At 38.6% G+C, this 17,109-nt stretch overlaps 1 protein-coding gene across 1 annotated transcript; it reads left to right on the forward strand.

The window, feature by feature from the left end:
• Positions 1–123: 123 nt before the first annotated feature.
• On the forward strand, positions 124–16,579 carry LOC121947344 (peptidyl-prolyl cis-trans isomerase FKBP1A-like). The gene is made up of 7 exons (XM_042492351.1): positions 124–181; positions 3,204–3,282; positions 5,252–5,409; positions 5,565–5,612; positions 9,039–9,151; positions 11,060–11,219; positions 15,138–16,579. The coding sequence occupies exons 2-6, from the start codon at positions 3,212–3,214 to the stop codon at positions 11,186–11,188; spliced, it is 519 nt and encodes a 172-aa protein (XP_042348285.1). The 5' UTR covers positions 124–181; positions 3,204–3,211; the 3' UTR covers positions 11,189–11,219; positions 15,138–16,579.
• Positions 16,580–17,109: the final 530 nt, after the last annotated feature.

Consider the following 17,109-nt stretch of genomic DNA (forward strand, 5'->3'; position numbering starts at 1 on the left):
GAACTACATCACTTTGGGCACATTTCAGAAATGCTGTTTCTCTTGGTCTTGTTTAACTTTGAATCAAGTTTTTTTCTACATGTACAGTAAAGAGCCAGGAAAGGTCTTACAGTGGACAAAATCAAGAGGCTGTTTGCAGCAGATGGATAACATCCCAACAGCATTCATGGAAACCAGAGAGGTAAGTATAGAACTTGTAAGGTTGAAAACATTAGAAAAAAATGCCAGTTTTAACTCCTTAAAATTACATCCATGCTGATTTTGATTTGATTTATTGTTTATTTTTACACCGACAGCAGACGATTAAACATAACTGCACCGGAGTTAGCTTGCTGCTGTTTTGCATCTGTTGTCCTTAAGCAGGTGAACAAAGAAACAAACACACAGAACAGCAAGTAGCCTACACTACTTAAAACAATACAATACATACAAGACTGCTGATCAGACCATTACATCGTATAAAACAACACATATTTCACCTCATTAACAATATATGCAAAAAACGAAAAAGTGTGTTCATATTCTTATATCAAAATCCAATCAAGTCTTTGTACTGTTAAAGTATGATGTCTGCAATGTTTACCAGCACGGAGAAAAGATGAAGTTAGGATACTAGTAACAATATGCTGATATCTGTGACAGCTCCAGATTATTGTGCGCAAGGTATTTTACAGTGGACTGTTTCTGCATCCAACATTAACCCTTTAAAACTTGAGCAAATTGGTCTTTCTTTCAAAAACATGGGGATATTGGCAAAAAGTCAGATGTCTCACAAATTGCAAGAAATAAGTAAAAGGTGACAAAGAAAATGACAGGAAAATAAGTTTTAAAAAAAAAGATAATTTATAATTATTTTACAGACAAAAAATGACATTTTGTTTTAATTTTCTGCACTTTTAGGGGTCATTTCCTTGTTTGTTTTCTTTTCTTTTTTGATCATTTTCAGGTGATTTTCTGGTAACTTAATAATAATTTCTTGACAGTATTTGGGCCACCTGTTGTTAACTTTCTCCTTGCTTTCTTCCCGTGTTCTTGAAGGAAATCAAACCAGTTTGCTCAGGCTTCAATGGGTTAAAAAGGGTGTCTGTCCCAGCATAAAAAAATGTATTATATCCAGTTCAAGACCTGATGGATTCAAAATGAATACAAACAAAAAAAGTTGGTTCAATTCTTTCTATTGGATTGTTTAACCCTTTAAAAACTGAACAAACTGACTTGATTTTTATCAAAAAACATGGGATGGGAAGAATGTGTAACTTGAAAAGAAATTACACAAAATTTGAAGAAAAAAGTAAAAAGTCGAATTTATTTAATAGTTAGCACACACAAGAAAAGAATAAGGTAAGTAAAAAAAAAGCTTAGTTTCAATATTTATTTAAAATTCACTGATTTCTCATAATTTGTGTGACATTTTTGCCAAGTTGTTAATTACCTTTTTTCCCCTATCTTTTTGAAACAAATCAAACTAATTTGCACAGGGCTCAATGGTTTAAATACTTACATAAGGCATCACTAGAAAAATGTTGTTGATCCGGGTTTCAAAGGGTTAACAGCCCCTCAGACTTTTCCCCAAATATCTGTGTTGGGAAGTTGGTGCTCTGTGCTGCCATCTGATGGACACTCCTAACAGATTCATGAAACCCTGTTTATAAAGTGGGAACTGAGACCAAATCTTGTGAATTTTACTAATTAATGTTTTTGTATGGTACTTTTAATCTATGAGTAGGTGGCACTTTGACTCAACAGTTTAAAGTAATAGTTGGTATGGGGCACTTTCCCATAGACTGTATATTACGTACAGTAAATGTCAGTAAGTGCACCACCAGTTTGGAGAAGCAGACTGGAGACTGACATGGAAGCTAAGTAATGTACTGTGGTGGAGGTGTCAGCTGCTTCAATCAGTAAGGTAGTTTGTGTTATTTTGGGACTTCTGTGTATCCAAATGAACCCTTTTAAACACCCTGCAATGCAATAACCTACAAAAAAACAATATTCATGTTTGTCACCTTCAAAAATTGCTTTATAAAGCGTTCTTTTGAAAACCAAAAGTGAATTACACATTTTTAAACTTGCATTATCCCATAATTTGACCCCAATAATAGAGATACACCTCCTTTTAATTCCCTTTTTAGCTTTTTGTACAGTAAACATAACAGTAACACCTCTCAGATGTTATTTCCTCTCCCGTATCGAAGAGAACTTTTGTGCAGAATCTGGGAGTGACATTGATTTTGCTTTGAGCATTATTTGCATAATTTTATGATAAAACAAGTCACTAAATTTTATAACACAAGAATTTAGAAACAGTGGATTTGTGAGCATAATCAGTTTTATTAATGTTTCATAGAACAATTACTGAGTGACAATCTAGCTGAAGTTTCTGGGGTCCTTTGGCTGTATATTTCTGCCGTGTTGTATATTACTGTTTTAATGGCTTTTTTAATGTATGTATGGTAGCATGAAAGTGTTTGATGTATGGTGCGCATGAGCATAAATATGTAGGTATACATTTTTGGCATATGTTTTTATTCTTTCATTATCTAAGATTTATAAATAGGTATAGTTTTAGTTCTTCTATTATATATTAAGCATCTTTTCTATTCGCACAAATGTAGCAATGTTAAATCACAATTTTTCTCAGTGAAGGCTCTGAAAAGGGCAAAACAACATTCATTTTCTGTCAAAAATCACTGTCTGACCTGTCTGGATCCTAAGTGTCATTTCCAATCAGTAGACAACTATTTGAAATGTTTTATTTCCTCTAAGTCTCATAGTGACATCATTTGTGTTCAGTGTCAAAATCTTGGCTGTAACTCAGTCTTCAGATATTATGGACACGAGTTATAAAAACCAAATAATCTGCAGTCTTTGTTTCAATTCGCTCTATTCTGAACCCAAAATTCATCTCTGCAGCCATGCACGCCCACGCTGGCACTCCATGACATGCACTTAGAGCCAATTATCTGTTCCTGTGACCTCGCCATTAACACCCCCGAAAACTATTGAGCTGCAGTTTAATGAGTCATGAACAATGCTAGAAAATCCAAATAAAAAAAGTGAATATATTATACTGCTTTTCCCACTTAGAATAGAATATGACATAAATTGTGATCATAATGCAATTAATTTTTAATTTCTTGCCACATTAAAGTTGTTCCAGTGGATATTAGCAATAGATTTTTATTGCTTATTGGTTTCCACAGGAAGCTGGATGCGGGCGTTGCTATGGATGCAGATTTGCTGTGGAGACGAGCAGAGAGGATCTGAGTGTCTGCTGGGACAGTAGGATGCTTTCACTCCTAAATTAGCCCCGTCTCTCACTGCGACTTCTCACCCGCTCTCTCTTCATTAGTCTGACACTGCAGCGCTGACCTGAAGTAAACTGCAGTCAGAGCACTGTGAGCTGAGTCTTTGTGAAGGCAGATTCTTTAAATGTTCTGTGAATAGACCTGTAATTCTGAGCCTGACAATGAATCAGTGCCATTAGAGTTTTTTTGTTCAATGAAAAAGACTGAAAACTCAAGAATGGAAAACACACACACACACACTTTGCACACTTTGCACACTTTACACACTGCCTATCAGATGTTAAGTTACTCTCAGATAAAAGAAAAGCACCATGATGTGCCTTCAAAATAAAAGCGTTTCTTGCCTAACACAGCCAGTACTGCATCCGAAGACATGGCTAGGTGACCATGCCACCACATCCAAAATGTGTCCTATTTCATCTCCTATGATGATCTCCATTTCCTATGAAATGCTTTCCTCATTTGGTCACCATGCTGAGAGGCCTTTCAAAAGTATTTGAACCTTGATTTCTCTCAAAAAGATGGGTAAAAAATGCAACTAGCAAAACATTTTGAGAAATTAGTCAGTTTAAAATATTATTAAAAATAAGTCAGGGATAATGGCCAGAAAGCTATTTATAAATGTTCTAACTGTATATTGAAATTAATTTTTTACAATTGTTTTTAAGCATTTTTAAGACATTTTCCTCCTTTTTTACATGGCCTTTTCTTTTTTGTGTGATCATTTTAAGTTTTGGGGTCCACCTCAGAAAATTTTAAGCATTAAACACTTATTTTCTTGCATTTTTGCTAAGGGTGTACAATTGACTGTACAGGGTCCAGCCATATACTAGGTTTTAATCTAGTCTTGTCTTTTCTTAGCCGAAGTACGCTATTTGCTAGTCCATTTCATGCCTTCCCTATAGAATCACAGATAAACCAATCTTAGCAAACCACAGAGTCTTGGCTTTCTTTCCCCTTCCCCTGTATTTCACAAGTGGGGAGTCATGGATGAAAATAAAAACACCGAAGAGTTTGCCCCTGAAAATTCAACACTGACAATATTTTACCAGACAAAAGATATGGTTCCCATCAAAACAGTGGTAAACAAAATTGCACACAGATTAAAATCTGTTAAAAAAAGGTACTTTGGCCTAAATGTTCTGTTATTCTTTTTTATTTTGGGAAATTGCTTAGCTTGGCTGTACTATTCAGTAACATGCGCAGTAGTCTTAAATTCCAAAATGAAAAAAGAATTGTGATAAAATCGTGATCAGGATCAGGATCAGGATCAAAAAACTCATGATATGATTTTTTTGCCATATCGCCCACCCCTAATTCTGGCGAATTTATATGCTCAACTTGTGTCTTTTCTGCATCGATTTATGGTGGAAATGTATTCAGCTTTGTCAAAACTCTGTTGTTTTCTTGTTTTTTTGGGGGGGGGGGGGGTAAAAATGCACTTGTTCTAAATGTTGAGGAGGGTGTGTCCCTAGCATCTCCCCCAAAACATACGCCCGTGGATCCATACATATATGCAGTAGAATAGATTACATTACATTACATTTAGATCAACTTTGTCATTCAAGCTTTACACAACAACGCACATTAAAACGAAATTATGTTGCAACTGACTCAGAAATAGTAAAACTACCAAAAAAAGAGACGTATATAAAAATAGAATAAATAAATAGATTAGATTAGAATAGAGCAGAGTCGATTGGATTCAATTGTCCAAATTCAGTATGATACCTGCTGAAATTATGTTTTCAAGCTTTCAACATATAGGTTTATTCCCCGCAGTGGTCGTAAAGAAAATGATTTATGTTGTTGTTGGTCTCCACTGTAGCCGCCAGGGGGCCACGTGTTACAGTCTGAAGTGCCAATGTAAGGCTTTTATTCTGGTGTTTGTGGCCGGAAGTGTTGTTGAATAATAGCAGATATTGACGCAGGTCTCCCTGCAGAGAGCAGAGCGAGAGACGGACAGCTGAGAACATCCGCCGGAGGAGCAGACAGACAGACTGCGGGAGTGCTCAGTGTTGCCGGGTTGATCGTCGGGGACTGCTCCAGAACACAGCGCTCAAAATGGGAGTCGAGATCGAGACCATAACACCGGGCGACGGTAAAGCCACTGCACGAGCTGCAAACGTGTTTGTGTGCATTAATAAGTGCACATTTGCACTTGTGTGTTTGCATGTATGTGACAGAGCCGCAGAAACACCGCCTTCGTTGCGTAGCGTGCCCGTTATACTGAGCGCCCCTGTGCTTTCTCCACAGGAAGGACTTTCCCCAAAAAAGGACAGACGTGCGTAGTGCATTATGTCGGTGAGTTTGAATTCAGAAACTTATTCCTGAGCATGCATGGACACGTTTCACTGCTCCACTTGGTTTATTTGCACTCATGGAGGCCCGCACGGAGGAGTGACGGCTGTGGCCAACTGGCCACTACACCCGGATGAAAAATAGCCAAGCGTTTAATCCTCCAAGTATCACAGCAAAAACTGTAAATCCTCTTCAAAACATTATTATTACGATGCCAGGGCACTTTGTGAAACGCTGTCGGGCGAGATAAACTATGCACAGCAGACATTTTTCAGCCTCAAACCTTCCAGGCAGTGATTTCTCTGTAGGGCAAAGAGGCATGACTGTCAGTCACCGACTGGGCTGCAGGGAAATTTAACCCCTTCACCACATTTTCACTCGCTGGAGGGACATTTGCGTTCAAGATAGTCGGGTGTGATAGAGTGCACGGCGGACTGTGTGTCCCGGGAACAGCGCACTGGATTCATCACTGCGTAAAATAATGCGCGCTCCGCGTTTGGGCCGAGCGGGTCCAATACGGTATTATCAAGATCAGGAGAGAGAATGTGGGCATTTGTCTTGTCTGGAGACTGATTTAAAGGAAAAATAAAGAGGAGACGCAGACGGATTCCGCCGCAGGCCCAGACAGACAGACAGACAGACAGACAGACCAGACAGCCGGGTTTTAAATCCCGTCTGATTTCCAGCGCTTTTCTGTCTTTGTTGGAGTTTCTGGGGGGTTGGTGGCGTTTAGTTGAGCGGATTATAACCGTCTGGGTGACTCTAATAACGGCACACACACTGTATTATTCCTGTAATATTTCCTCTAGAGACGTAGTATATGAATTACACTAAATATTTTAAGTATTCCCTGATTATATCTCCTGCAGCACTATATGGCATCTCTTATTTCTGTACTCATAATATCAGTTGAATCATTTTCATTTTTTTCTTTGCATCGCAACTACTGGAGTTTATTATTTCTAGTGCTGCTAGGGACTGTTTTCATTATTGATTTATAAGCCAATTAATTATTTGGTCTATTGAATGTCATTAGATTAAAAAAAATAAAGCCCATTAGCACTTTCCCAGAAATCAAAATGACGACCTCAAATGTCTTGTTTTGTACGAAATCACAGGATTAGCCAAGGCTACTTTTTTTTAAAAAAAGGCTAGAAAACCAGATAATATTCACATTTTCATTTTATTTTTGCATAAAAATGTATTTAAATAATGAACCAATTGTCAAAATAATCACCACCGTGGGTATACTCTCTTACCTATATAATCCAATGGCTTCTTGGCTGTTAGGTAGGTATACCATGAATGGCAACAAAAGAGGATGGTATATTTGCGCATTCCTTCCTCTATACCACTGAATTACCCTACTAAGACAAGCCTTGCAGGGTTTTAATACTGTAAAACTTTAATTAATAGCTATTATTTGCTTAAACGTTGGTACAGGTGTTTATAAGAGATGACCTTTAATTTCTTTTCACATGAAACTTTTGCTCAGCAAAGACGAGAAATACATTCAAGTTGTTTCATTAAACCACTTTTTTTTGTGTCTCTCTTGTTTACTCTGCCAGTATTACTTCTTTGGTGCTCATGCCTTCAGTAAAAAGATTGGACTGAAAAGAGTCTTTCCAAGCTAACCATATGTGCACCATGTCCATATTGTCGAAAGCTTGAACATTTATATATTTGCATGCATTATCTAAGCAGCTAACTAACATGTCCACGATCATGTGGCTAATGAACTTCTTTTGTAGATGGAAGAGGTCATCTCAAGATAAAGTTAAATGTAGCAATACTCTAAAACAGGGGCAGAGACATTATTCTTTTTTACTCGTCCTGTAACGTTATCCCCACCACTCACAGTCGCCATCTTTCTCTGCCCAGCTGCTTGTTCCACCAGTAGAGACTGACCTCTGGTGGCACATATTGAGCATTACAATAAATCCCCTCAATACGGCATCCCCGTATCAGTTTAGTAGAAAAAGGAGCATCTGTATTTTTGATGGTAATAAAATATCAAACCTTTGGGATTCCCAGTGTACTGTAATATTTTGATACTGCCATGTCATCATGCTGATAGAACTAAACACAAAGTGCAGCCGTGATTGGACTTAAAACAAATTAAAAAAATGGCGTAAATGATTTCAGGGGACCATGAATGTCTATACAAATTTCATAGAAACTAATTTAATAACTCTTGAGATATTTCAGTCTGGACCAAAGTGGTGGACGCCCAGACAGATATTGCGCATTCACAGTCAGACTTCCAGCATAGCTAGACATTTATTTAAAGAGATATCCATTTAAACATAGTACAAACACTGAAACAGCATCAGCAGCAAAATAGGTTTTCAGATGGATTTTGCTCTCCACCGTGCTAGAATATATATTTGTCTGCACCTATTCTTAGTTTGGCAAAGTTGGTCTCAGTCCTCCCGCCTGGTAAGACGGACATAACTCTCTCTGTAATACAAGCTTCAGGATTATGTAACAAGACCTGATTCAGGGCTCTCACACTGAAGTATTTTTTACTTCTTTTTAGGCATGAGTCTGGATCTTCTTTGTTTGTTTTTCATATCGCAAAAACTACAGGATTTCCTCTCTGGGCGGATTCCCTTCCTGTCAGCCTACAAAGCAGCCTTGAAATGCGACATGAAACAGGATATTCCATTACACCAGTCTTTTTAAATGGAGACGTCCATGCAATGATCAAGTCTAGGATTTGCTGTTTTTTTTGCGAAGGCTCTGCCTGCAGGAAATGCTCGGTGTTTGAAAATGTCAACACTGTGTTGCTCCGTGGTGAAACAGGAAATGCCCTGTATTGACTTTGATACTTAGATTGGGCCTTTTAGCTCTCACAAATAATTCCATTAGGCTGCTATCTCGATGTCCAGAAGAGGACACCCACTCCACTGCCTGGATTACAGGCTGCGGCTTGCCAGCCGCCCCCTGATGTGCCTAACAACATAAGCAACGTTGCACCTTCTCCCACACTGCGCACACACACTCCCATCACGCCAAAACATCACACACACATGCTGCCTCTCTGGTGCTAATAACAGTAATAGCCCCGGCGTAAAATAGTCTTGGAGGGGTGCTATTCTGCGGATTGATGCTTGCGTTTTTCCTGACTGTCACAGTGAAACCCACCCTGCAGACAGCTGCAGCGGCTATTTCGGAGATCCTTGGAATCCCTTCATTTGCGTTCTCAATATACACACAGCATGGGAGATGGATGGCAGACAAGCTTGGAAGATGTATTTGTTTCTTTTTTTTCGATGAACAGTTTCTTCATTCTGAATGTTGCTACACAGAGAGACAGTAATTTTCCATCATGTGGTCTGCACATGTTTCTGCAGCAGGAATTCTCTTAGTGATGAACTGTAATGTTGTGCATGTTCATTGGCCTTTTCTCCATTTCCTTGTTCGCAGGCTCCCTGACAGACGGACAAAAGTTTGACTCGTCTCGTGACAGGGGCAAGCCTTTCAGGTTCAAGATCGGCAAACAGGAAGTGATCAAAGGCTGGGAGGAGGGTGTAGTGCAGGTAGTCTCGAGAACTGATACCATAAAGCATATAGATTATGTCTAACTGTCTGAACTAGATGACAATCTGCCTGTGGTGCTCAAAGTGCCAAAAAAAGAAAAACATTTTTTTGAAAAACTCAATAACCCTTCCAGGCTCTTTCCAGAAGTTGTGACTCGGTTACTCAAGATAATCCACAAGCCTTGTTGTGAGCAGTTTAAAGTAGGAACTATTTTCTTTCTACTGAACTACCCCCGGCGATGTAAACACCGTGCAGAGGGAAGAGTGCATCTATTCATGAGTGAGAGGCTCATGCTTGTGTCAGTGCAAAATGTGAACATTAATGTCCTCCTCAGATTATCTGTAATGTTAGTTAGCTCAGTGTTGCTTGGTGAGCAAGCAGTAGATGCACAATTCCTTCTGTGCTGCTATTCGGTTGGTGGGTGTAGATTGGTAGAGAGAAAATAATACCTACATGAAACTGCTCACAACCAGGTCTGTGGAATGATCGGGTCATGATTTTTGGAGCAGCTTCATGGATGAAATATTTCCTTTCTAAAAAACTACACCCGCCAACCAAGTCACTGTGCAGAGGGAAGGGTGCATCAACTGCTAGCTCATCTAGCATCACTGTGATAGCTATTGTAATAGCTTAGCCATCATGTTTACATGATGTGATGTCATAAGCAGAAGCCTATTTAACATGAGTAAATGCACATTTCCTTCTGTGAGGCGATTCAGTTATTGTAGTTTGGTGGAAAGAAAATAGTTCTGACATGAAACTAAGGTCTGTGGATAATGTTGCGTAACCAGGCCAGGAGATTTGCATCTACTCATGGAGGCTCTTGCTTGTGCCAATATGAGATGTAAACAATAATGGCGTCCCCCTCAGATAAGCTGTAACGTTAGCTTGCTCAGTGGTTAGGTGAGCTGGCAATAGATGCACTCTTCTTTCTGTGCTGTGATACAGTGAGTGGGTGTAGTTCGATAAAAAGAAAATAGTTCCCACTTGGAACTGCTCACAACAAGGTTTGTAGATTGTCTTGAGTAACCGGGTCATGATTTCTGAGAAGAGACGTTGCTGTTGAGTTTCTCAAATGTAGTTTTTTGGCACTTAAGAGCACCATAAGCTGAGTGCCATCCAGTTTCATTATATTGGAGAGAAGGCAGACATCCCTCCGGTTGGTATCTCTAACACTCTGGAACCAAAACAATCTAGACAGATAAATAGTCCTACAAGGAGAGAAAAAATATGCACTTTGGCAAAAATTCTGCAGGTCCCACTCACACTTCTGTTGTTATTTTTGACATGTTACAGTGTACTTATTTATGCCTTTGGAACAAACGGATTCTGGCAAAAAGTCATGCAACTAAACAGCTTCAACAGTCATGATTTAGAGGTAGAATTAATTCCAATTGCAACCAAGAAATGCATTTTGCCACAGATAATGCCATTAGTTCATCTGCCAAAATGCATTAATTTATCGACATGGTTCCATTACAGAGTTTTCCCTCACCACGGTTCCCATTAACACCGCAAACAGAGGGTCAATACAGCACAGACACAGCTCTTTATCTCACACACTCAGCCCTGCAGCACTGGTGAACGGTTCGGTCTGTGTTCAGCTCCCGTAGAGTCATGGCAACACAGCTTCATGTTCTCTATTAATATGTTTAATACCCCAATCAGACATCTGTTTGATGATTGCAACTTCAAATATTGTGCAATAAGGAGTGGATTAGTTTCAGAGTTAATGAAACATTATTAGTAGGTTTTCACCGTTGCTTTCACTGTCTCCTGTGGTTTATTATCCAATTAAAACTGCTGAGACTGCATTATGAGCTAATTAACTGTATTGCAGACTGGCTGTTTCTCCTGACCCCTGCCGTCTTTTTCTCTTTCCTCTGTTTGTATTGTTTGTCTCCTAGATGAGTGTTGGTCAAAGGGCCAAGCTGACCTGCTCACCTGACTTTGCTTACGGAAACAAAGGCCACCCGGGTATCATTCCTCCTAATGCCACTCTCATCTTTGACGTTGAGCTGCTGGGATTGGAATGAAACCAATTCATGACCCTTCTTTTTGTTCTGTGTAAGTAATCTGTAACAATTCACTATTCACTGGTTACTGTTGGTAACACTGTTAGCTACAAATCAAATTCTGCCTGTGGCACCATAAAAATCTTCCCACATCAGCATAGTGAACATGTTAGAGCTAGTCACAATAGCTCCAATCACGATGATTTAGTCACATGTAACACCAGTGCGACTTGCAAATAATTATAATATAAGAACTTGAGAGCTGAGTATGTTTCCTGCTCACAATTAATAAATCTTCACCTTTAAAGGCCCTGAGGTAACAATTTAATTTTCTGCTAACTGTTGACCGGAGCCTTCAACTTCACAGCTAAAACATCAGCACTTCTGGACCAAAATGAGCTGGGTGCTTTAAAATAAAAGCACCAGTGATTACGCTTTGATTTCTTTAACCACTTGAAACCAAGACAAATTGGCTTCATTTTTTTCCCCAAAAATGTGGAAGGAAGGCAATACGCAACTGAAGAAGAAATTACCAATAAATAAGCAAGAAATTAGTAAAAAGTACAAGAAAATACCTGAAAATTACAAATACACCTCCCACAAACAAACAAACAAAAATGGGATGTAAAAAAACAACAAAACCAAACAAGGAAATGGTCCGTAAACACCGCCTAAAACTGTTAAGAAAAAAATTCTCTGTACATTTTACCCTAGCCTGTTTGAAAATAATTTTCTTAATCTATTTAATTTCTTTTTCCTTTTCAATTTGTAATTTTTTTTCCAAGTTTCACACAAGTGATGTTTCTCTCTGACTGTCAGTTGTCACTTTGAACCTTGACAGGTAATAAAAAAAAAAAAATTAAAAGTCAGGTACCATGTAGGTAGAGGGCATATGCTGCCTTAACATGTTCATGTGCTCCTCTGAAATATCGTGTTTACCATATTTATGAGTTACAAGCACATAAATGGCCCTCCAAGTGTGGAATTAGGAAATTTGGAAAATACCAGAGTTGCAGAGTTATGACGTTTGCGTGGCGTTGCAGGGCAACAGAAATAGCGACAAGCATGTAAACTGTCAACAAGTGATGGTAAAAAAAAAATCATATATTTTGTCATTTTGTTCCTAGTAGCTATCATTTACTTTTAGTTGTTGCACATTTTAGTATATAAATCTGTTGGCTGCAGCAAGCAAGCAAACTTTTAACTATTAAGCATGCCAGGCCAGTATACTAACATTGATAACAACGTAGTTTTATTACAATTTTGTAACACGATTTGCCAACTTGACGTCATACATGCACAAACATGGCATCAAAAGTCAATGTTAAGAAACTTTTTTTGTTAATGAAAATAGAGAAGAGAGAGGAGAGCTGACAGGTTTGATCTGTGGATCACAATCAAATGTAGGTCACGAAATAGTATCGGGTGCTCATGGAAGACGGGAAACAAGAGGATAAGGCGAGAGGGAAATCCAAGCACTCCAAAAGTATACCAATGTGAAAAACAAGGAGGATTTACATTAAAAAGCCTTTATTGTAGTGGCTAAATCATTAAACATGCCAACATGTTTCGACCAAACACTGTCGTCAGGGCTTCAATGCCTATATTGCGGCAGGACCCAATAACAAATGATCACGTAGTCACATGATAGACAGGTAAAAGCTGAATGAATAACATAATATAATGACAAAAAAGGAACATGAAATAAGATGACTCTCATATATGAAAAAAATATATATAAATACATATGTGTGTGTATATATATATATCTATAGAGAGAGATAGATAGATAGATAGATAGATATATAGATAGATACACAAACATACACATACAAGAAAAAAACATATATGCATATACATACACAAACATACACATATCACACTGACCATACATCCATAAAGCCACCAGCTGACCATCAGCAAATGACAGGAAACAGCAAAAATCTGTATCTTCATTAAGACCAGGATAACTACAAGCATCCAGCTGATGGATCAAAAAAGCCTCCCTTTGATTAATTTTTTGTATTCTGTTCCCCCCTCTGACCAATGGTTTGATGTGCTCAATGCCCTCGATGCGCAACAACCGTCATTAGAGTTATGAAGTTCATAAAAATCTAGTCTAGCCATGGGGTAATCACTGTTGTTAGTCCTGATATCATATTTATGCTCTGCAAGGCGATCCCTAAGACGTCTTTTAGTATGGCCTACATAGAAAAAATCTTCCAAACATGGGCCGGTAAGGTGGTATATGACAAAATTTTAACTACAATTAATGAAGTCAACCTGTTTTTAAGTCCTGTCTGTATGAACATCAGTCTGCATGAATATCAGTAAACATCAGTAAACTTTATCTGCTGGAAGATGCATCTTCCAGCAGATAAAAAGCATCCTTGGCTGACCAAACCATCTGGCACTTTAAAGTGTATGCAATGCTCTCACTGTTGTAATGTTGTGCAGACAAAAGAGTTTACTGATGTATATGTGTGTATTTAAATAAATAGAAAACAGAATCTGCCTGAAGTTGTAAAAGTAGTCTAATAACTGTTTTACGCTTTGAAAAAATAGTCAAAAATCATTTGAAAAATACTGATAACTAACTGTGAAAATCTTTTACACTGTGCTGGTGTAAAAACAGCAGGCACGCATCATGTGCCAGTTTGAATGATAACTAAACCAGACAGTCCAGCCTGCTGGACATGAGTCATGGTTTTGATGGAGCAGACACAACATGCCTTACCTGCCAGCATCTGGATTAAACCTGAAATGAAAATTGGATTTTTATCACTGTACTGACTGAAGTTTGTTTAGCAGATAAACAAACTAGGCAGTTTTTAGCTCTGCCTTATAGCAGCACATCCCAATAGCACCCAATACCAAAACCAGTCCCCTTAAAGTGGATACCAATATAGTATACTTGATACCATTTCTTTCTACTTTATTTGATATCTTTCATGTGAATGAAGGCATTCAGTTGCTTAATATGACACCAGAAACCACAGGCGTGTAGTACGGCCATGCTTTCAAATGGTTTGGTGGCATCTCAGTGAGCTGAACTGCCAACTCTGCCAAATACACCGTGCTCAACTTAACCACATCACAAACTGTAAAAGTTGTTGCTGCTGCTGTAGTGCACTAAACACACATTACATTAAATTGAAGAGCATTTCAAGCGGTGATTGGCTGCGAGCAAAACCATTCAAGTAGTCTTTTTTTAGATCTGGTTACTAAAAGGATCCAATGCAGTTATCATTTGACTAGGGAAATTTCTATACTACTTGTTACTGGGTTTTTTTGGTCTATAACTTAAAGTTATAAATAAATAACTTGTAGTTTTGATTTAGTACTTTTGATTGTGGGGTGAACATAACAGTTTTTTTGTACAAACTACACCCTGCAACCATATCACTTAAGGAAGGAAGTGTGCATCTACTCATAGACAAGAGGCTGGTGCTTGTGATGGCGTGAGATGTAAACATTAATGGCATCCACTTTGGCTAAGTTTTAATGGGAGTTAGCCCAGTGGTGCTAGTTGAGCTAGCAGTAGATGCACGCTTCCTTCTGAGTGGTGGTATGGTTGGTATCACTGCACTGAAGGAAATGTGCACCTACTCATGAGTATGAGGCTCATGCTCAAAGCAGCGTGAGATGTAAAAGTTAATGGCATCCTCCTTGGTTGAGCTATTACATTAGCTAGCTCAGTGGTGCTAGGTGAACTAGCCATAGATGCACACTCCCTTCTGCACTGTGATATGGTTTGCGGGTGAGTTCAGTAGGAAGAAAATAGTTCCTAAATGATACTGCTCTTAACAAGGTCTGTTACAGACTTGAATAAGATGACCGATGGACCAAAATCCCCAAAATGTCATATTAAGTGGAGATGTAGTAGCAGTGTGAGTGAATGCTGAAGTACTCCCAATGCATTCTGTTATTTGTGCTTAACCCTTAATTTTCCCTCTCATTGTCTTCACAGGTGACTTCCTACCTGGGTGACCTGGAGAGAAGTTAGGAGAGTCTGCACTTGATTCTATAAGAGGCTTCAGTCTATAGTTCCACTACTTATTTCATCAAACTTTGACAGTTTGTGTTTTTTTGTCTCTGTGACTGAGTCAATTCTACTTTTTTTCCATCATACACTTCCTCCTAAAAAAAAGAAAAAAAATCATGGGCCATAACCTTACAAACCTCCATGTTCTTAATCTTGAATTCTTTTGAATTGCGCTTTACTTTTCCTTTGTGTTTTTTGAAGTGTTGGTTGTGCATGGTTACGCTGAGAAGTACAAAATACCAATGAACCACTCGCAGCGACATTCATCTCCTATGAGTCAACAAGTTCTAGTATTATAATGTTAGAGAGATGGTGCTTGTTATATTACAGAAACAAAAAAGAGTATACAGGAGAAAATGAAAAGCACACATTTGTATCCCTATCCAGAGCAAATGAAAAGTTTCTGTTCGAAAGGTAAGGCTTAGTGTTGGATTTTAGTGGCTACCTGTAGTGAACGTCATGGGAGGCCTTAATGGTGCAACACAGGAACTAAGTTAGCAACATAAAATGCCCATTTCTTAACAGTACCACCGTGTTTTGTTTTCCATTAAAAATGTTAACGGAAGTGTGGGCTAGAGAGAGGTAACAGGCGCAAAGAAGAGCCAACCACAGTTGTAGATAGTCCAAATGTGTGCCTAAATATTCTCACCAGACACATGGTTACCACCTTCCTCTGCATGTTCTAGGCCCGATGGAAACCCTAGTATGTACATGTTGAAAGCTTTGCATCCGATTTGCGTTGTTATTATTGCCTTTTCATCTCGCCAAGTCTTTAAACCCCATTTAAAGCCATACACAGGTCCAACAGTGCAAAGACAGGATTTGCGTTGACGCACGTCAATTGGATTATTTTTTTTTCTTGGTAAAAAAAAAAAAAAAAAAACGGGAAATGCTTGAAATTTACAAAAGGGGGCTCGAGGGATCAATCAAATTGTGACCTCCCCCGACTTTATTTTGTGTAACAACTTCAATCATGTATTTTTCAGATGCCAACTTTCTATCTCTGAGAATCAACAATGTATAACCTATGATGATAGATAATGTTTTTCTTGTTTGTTCGTTTTTTTCTTTGCCAGTGTCAGTGAAGTACCACGCTGCCTGACTGAAATCTGTGTCGTGGTAGAAAAAGACACGCCGGCATCCTTGTGATTTTGTATCTCAAATAAATAGTTTTAAATGGAGTTTAATGAAGGAATATGCTGGCCTGGCTGTCAGATATTGACCGTGGCTGTCGATGTTACATATTGGCCAAGCTGCAACTGGTGTGGCAGCAGTCCACCTCTGTACTGTGTAGTTATTTGCTGATACGTTACTGTATGCAGACTAAACCAATGATGACATATTTAAAATAAAATAAGTGCTCTCCACTTGTATTTGTTTTTGATGAATACAAATGTATATTATAACCAAGAGATCACTGCATCTGTAACTAAAGGAGCTGTATGTAACATTCAGAGCAGTAATGTAGTGGCAAACCATTTCCCTTAGAAGGATACGGTGGAGTAATGACGTCGAGAGCAGAGAATGAAGTCAAACTCAGTACATTTACATGCACAGCTAGGTGGAGCTACAGTTATAGCTCAATTAGGCCATTTAATTGGATTGTTGTCCTTGTCCCAGTATACAAGCACTGCGAGAGAATCGATTTATTGACGGAAATATGTCCGACTGTCACGGTAGGTGTCCATATGCCCCCTTTCAGCTAGTTGGTATTGGACCTTCTTCTGGTTGACCTATTAAGTCACATACCAAACAAGCTAGCAAGCAACGAATGGGTTGTAAAACTTTTTGGTGCTGAGTATTTTGTAAGAACTCTATACTCCTCTTGTTTTGTTTTCTTCCCGAATTCTTTTTTTCCTGGCTTTCTTCTACAAAGACATGCTGTTCCGGCTCACGA

Source organism: Plectropomus leopardus, chromosome 8 (genome assembly GCF_008729295.1).
Source record: "Plectropomus leopardus isolate mb chromosome 8, YSFRI_Pleo_2.0, whole genome shotgun sequence".
Taxonomy (NCBI): domain Eukaryota; kingdom Metazoa; phylum Chordata; class Actinopteri; order Perciformes; family Serranidae; genus Plectropomus; species Plectropomus leopardus.